General features: G+C 41.4%; 1 protein-coding gene across 1 annotated transcript; it reads right to left on the bottom strand.

Moving 5' to 3' along the window:
* Positions 1 to 376: 376 nt before the first annotated feature.
* Positions 377 to 4,414, bottom strand: LOC136810351 (uncharacterized; the record flags this gene model as incomplete). Its single annotated transcript, XM_067066906.1, has 1 exon — positions 377 to 4,414. A coding segment is annotated over exon 1 (4,038 nt), but the record flags the coding sequence as incomplete, so codon positions are not given.
* Between the last annotated feature and the right edge of the window lie 219 nt (positions 4,415 to 4,633).

Genomic DNA, 4,633 nt, shown 5'->3' with positions numbered 1-4,633 from the left:
TAGTGTCTTTGATATATATCTTGACACTCTCAAATGATCTTGCCCGGGAAAAAGCCACATAAAGTTGACCATGACTAAAGCAAGGCTTTTCAAGAAGTATACCTACTTTATCATATGTTTGGCCTTGACTTTTGTTTATGGTCACGGCATAAGAGAGTCTCAAAGGAAATTGAGTCCTCTTGAATGAAAAAGGCAAACCAGTATCATTTGGGTCGAGAGCCACCCTAGGAATAAAGTGTCTATCTCCCTGATGTGCACCAGAAATGATCTCACATTCAATAATATTTTGGTGCAAATTTCTAACAATCATTCGGGTACCATTGCACAAACCTTCCTGCATGGAAAGGTTTCTTAAAAGCATTACTATGGCACCTACCTTTACATTCAGGCGATGTCGAGGCATGCCTGATGGAGTCAAGCTGTGTAAAAACTCTTGAGGATAACGATCAATTTCATCCTGGTCATCTGAGATGACTGAGTCAAAACTGAAATAAGTTGTTGTTTCCCCTGGTAATCTTTCTAAAACACCATCATTTATTTGAAAAGAGTCAAGATTAGTGGGTGTGAGAATTGCTCGTTTAGAAAAATCAACATCCAAATTCCCAAAAATACTGTTGATCAAATCAGCCTGTGAAGGAACGACACAGTGATTTGGGACCTCAATGCAGCCTTGATACGGGTCATCTGGCTTTATAGGTAACTGAGCTCCCCCAAGACGCAACAAAAAATTAGCAAATTCTTGTTCACCCTCAGCAGCCCTCATATTTCTGCGCAAGTAGTGGATTTGCACATGATGCCAAAGGCGGGAACGTTTTAGGCAAGACTCGATAATTTGAGCAGCACCCCCACGTCTAACAATTGGAAGTGTTTGACGAAAGTCTCCACCTAGAAGAATTACTTTGCCGGCAAAAGGAACATTACTATTGCATATATCTCGGAGCATGAGATCGATAGCTTCAAATGCAAATTTTGGTATCATACTGGCCTCGTCAATAACAAACAAATCACGTCTACGCAGATAACGCGCATGTGCACTATTTGCAGTTACATTACAGGTAGAATTATCCAGAATGGGGACTGGTAGTTTGAAAAGGGAATGCATGGTCTTACCTTTATCTAGTAGGATTGCAGCTATGCCAGTCCAGGCACACGTAGCAATCTTCTTGTTCATCCCCAACAATTCCCGGATGAGAAAGTTGTAAGTGAAAGTTTTTCCCGTACCCCCTGGACCATCTAAAAAGAATACATTTGGATGTGCACTATCATTGTTTACCACAGCATTGATAACTGCTTGGCAGACTGTTTGTTGATCAGCATTCAGTTGAGGTCGTAACAAATTTGCTTGTTGTCTCATTTCGTCGAGATTAAGATCATCATCTTCAGGCAATGCTTCTTCTAACATTGGCAACCCAAAGTCAGCAAGATGCTTACCGAATTGCTGAAGATGCCTTTCAATACGTTGAAGTACCATATTTTGGGCGATAGCTTCTTGATGATTTCTCAAGAAGTCGTGCATCATGTCGAGGTGAAAGCGCTCCCAGATTTCTGGAGGATTATTGACCTCTCCATGGATCAAAATCATACAAAAAACCTTACGGATTTTACTGGCAGTACCATACTGTGCTACATTCTCCATAGTTGTGATCCAAAGGTTATCATCTTGCAAAAGCCCACGTGCAATACATGCCTCTCTAAAGGATGGATGAAGAACACCATCGAACGTTCTAAGTTCCTCAAATGATGTTGCTCCAGCCACATGAAGCAGTAAAACTCTTAAATAAAATCGCTCACCCTCTCTTACCGAAGCATTATACATGCGACTTACTAACTTTACATTTCTTCGACGTATCTTCCATTTCTTTGTTCGAGCATCAAAGACATAATGGTATGGAATGTCTGTGTAAAGTTTATCGTGTGCACCTGGATCTGTTCGATTCAGTTCAAACCATGCAGTAAGCTTTGTGTTTTTGCGGTCTGCTCTCTCCAAAGCATTTGCCTCATCACCTTCTCTAAAATATACCATTTGCTCATTCGGGAGATGCAAATCAAGCCGGATGACAGTATGGGTGGAATCATGGAGGTTGTAACCAAAAATACGCCATGCTGCCTCAGGGGCTGAAACATAGCGGGCATCAATAAACTGCTTTATTTCATCGTGTTCAATTTCTTCCACTATTTCAATGCGTGCTTGATCATGACCCTTGTATATGTACTTAAATAAATACTGGATAGCTTTAATAGAGGTACATGCTTCAACATTGATGTGACAGTTGTACTTCTTGGAAGCCCAGGGATTATATGGGACAACCCACCTGTTATCCAACTCCATATTGCGAACAGTGACAGTACGACCATCTTCTCGCCGCTTGTAAATTGGATAACCGTTATTTGCCATAATGGTTTCATCGCTGAATTCCTTAGGATACTCTTTACTACAATGACCGTCTTCCATACATGGCGAGTTGGGATTGATGGCACCACATGGACCATGAATCATCGTTGCTTTGATGGTTTCATACAATTCGGGATCCTCATTGATATCTGGGATCTCGGCACAGATCAAACTGTCAATGTCTTCAGGGGAACGTATTTTGTCACCATCCTCAAGAGTAATCAACATATGAGCGTGGGGTAGGCCACGCTTTTGAAATTCAATTACATGAACAGAAACTTTACCTTTACCAAAGATACCTTTAGTTAGAATGTCGTTTTTAAGTGCCTTCAACTTTGCACTAAAAACACGGGAAACTAAATCAGGACGATCACTTGCGGTTTGGCCTGGTAAAAGGTTTTCCGTAATCTCTCTCCATTTTGGGTTACATGTCATTGTAACAAACAAATCAGGCTTACCAAATACAGCAACCACTGCCATAGCATCTAGATAGAGTTGATGCATGTTACGGGGACTTCCTGCAAAGGTTGATGGTAGAATAGTGACCCTACCAACTCTGGCCTGGCGTGCTTCTGCTTGATCATTCAGATAATCATGCAAACCCCTGTAGCGATCAGCCCTGATTGTAGCCTGGTTGGTTCTATACCAGTGTAATCGATCACCTTCGATTTTTGTATAGCTATCAACCAGGTATTGCTGGAAGAGTTTACCAGCATGATGAAGTGCTGAAAACTCAGGGCGTACAGCAATACGATGTTGATAGAACTCTTTCATGCTTACCCTGTCTCTTCGAGGACGATTTAGTATTTGATTATCAAGATTGTATGCCATCTGGGTATTCCATCCTAGATCACCGTGAGGGAACAACAACGGATAGGTTAATGGATCATTGAGTTGTGATGTATAATCAATTTTTCTCAATGGTTGGTCCCTGGGATAAACAACAACATCTCTGGTGGTTGGGGGAGCACCATCATCGCCAACAAAAACAGCAGCAACTTCATTGTTGACGGGTGCATTTCCACGCCTGTTATCATTACCAGAACGCATGATCATCCTCACTTCAGATGTCGGACGATTCTCCTCAGCAGCACGGATCTGTTCTCTTTCTTCAACTTCTTTCATATTCAGATATTGTCTTACCCAAGGGGAAACTTGGTGTAAAACAGTTTGTATGGTAGCCATAGTATTGCGATTACAATCGGCAGCAGAAGGATTTGCCATTCTGTTGTTCAATGCTTGTGCTGCCTCAATGAGATAAATTTGACTGAACGACGCTTGGGCATTGTCATCAGGAAATAATGCACCATATCTATGACATATCTGTCCACAAATTCTGAAACAGGGAGGTCCCCGTCCAGGTGGGTCAACGATATTGGCAGACATGGAAACAAAACTAAACAAATTGTTGTAAACACGAATCAGCTTCCTGAAATTCTTTGCTTCTGCAGAATTAGATGTAAAGAGCTCACGTAAATCATCTGGAAACGGCAAAGCTGGGGGTAGCCGTACTGCTCCCTGAACACAACAATTGAATAATTCATCAGGGAACTTGGTTGCATTACAGTGTGGACATTGAACATTAAAATCCCCAATGTAATGTCTTGAAGGTAAGCCAACAACTTGCCAAATATGAGCACGTGCAGCATTGAGCAATGGTTGAATATGATTCCGTCGATTACGATTACCATTGTTGGCACGATAAAGTCTTTGATGCTGAATATTGTTCTGTCCCCTCTGATTTTCCACATCAGCTTGCACATCAACTGGTTCAAAGTCTACATCTGGCAACACTGCCGCCACTCCATCAACCATAAGGATTTGATTGTTATTTTCTGGATGAGCAAGCTCTTGTCGTTGTTGGTTGGCAATGATACCAACATTGTTTGGATGATGATTGTGATTGCGAGCATCTGCTATGTCAACATCACCATCAACCCTTCTGAGTACATTCCTTACCTGTGCTACATTATCAACATTAGCATCCAGCTGATGTTGCCGAGCATAGTCATGATCACCCATTCATAAAAAATCACATACCTGATACTTACTTACTTACGACTTACTTCAATCAAGGGGAGAGGGAGAATAATAATTGAACCTAAAATCTAATGAAAAAAATGATACCTGACAACAACAAACTACTTTGGGGCAAAGCTATGCCATTTTCTTTCTTTGTGTGTTTGAACTGCAGTAATAAGTCTTTATATTCTTCTTTTGGAAGTTGGCCTTGACAGCTCG

The sequence above is a fragment of the Clytia hemisphaerica genome, unplaced genomic scaffold (genome assembly GCF_902728285.1).
Source record: "Clytia hemisphaerica strain Z4C2 unplaced genomic scaffold, Clytia hemisphaerica genome assembly, whole genome shotgun sequence".
Taxonomy (NCBI): domain Eukaryota; kingdom Metazoa; phylum Cnidaria; class Hydrozoa; order Leptothecata; family Clytiidae; genus Clytia; species Clytia hemisphaerica.
Note: the sequence above shows the minus strand (reverse complement) of the source record. Positions and strands in the feature narration are given on the sequence as shown.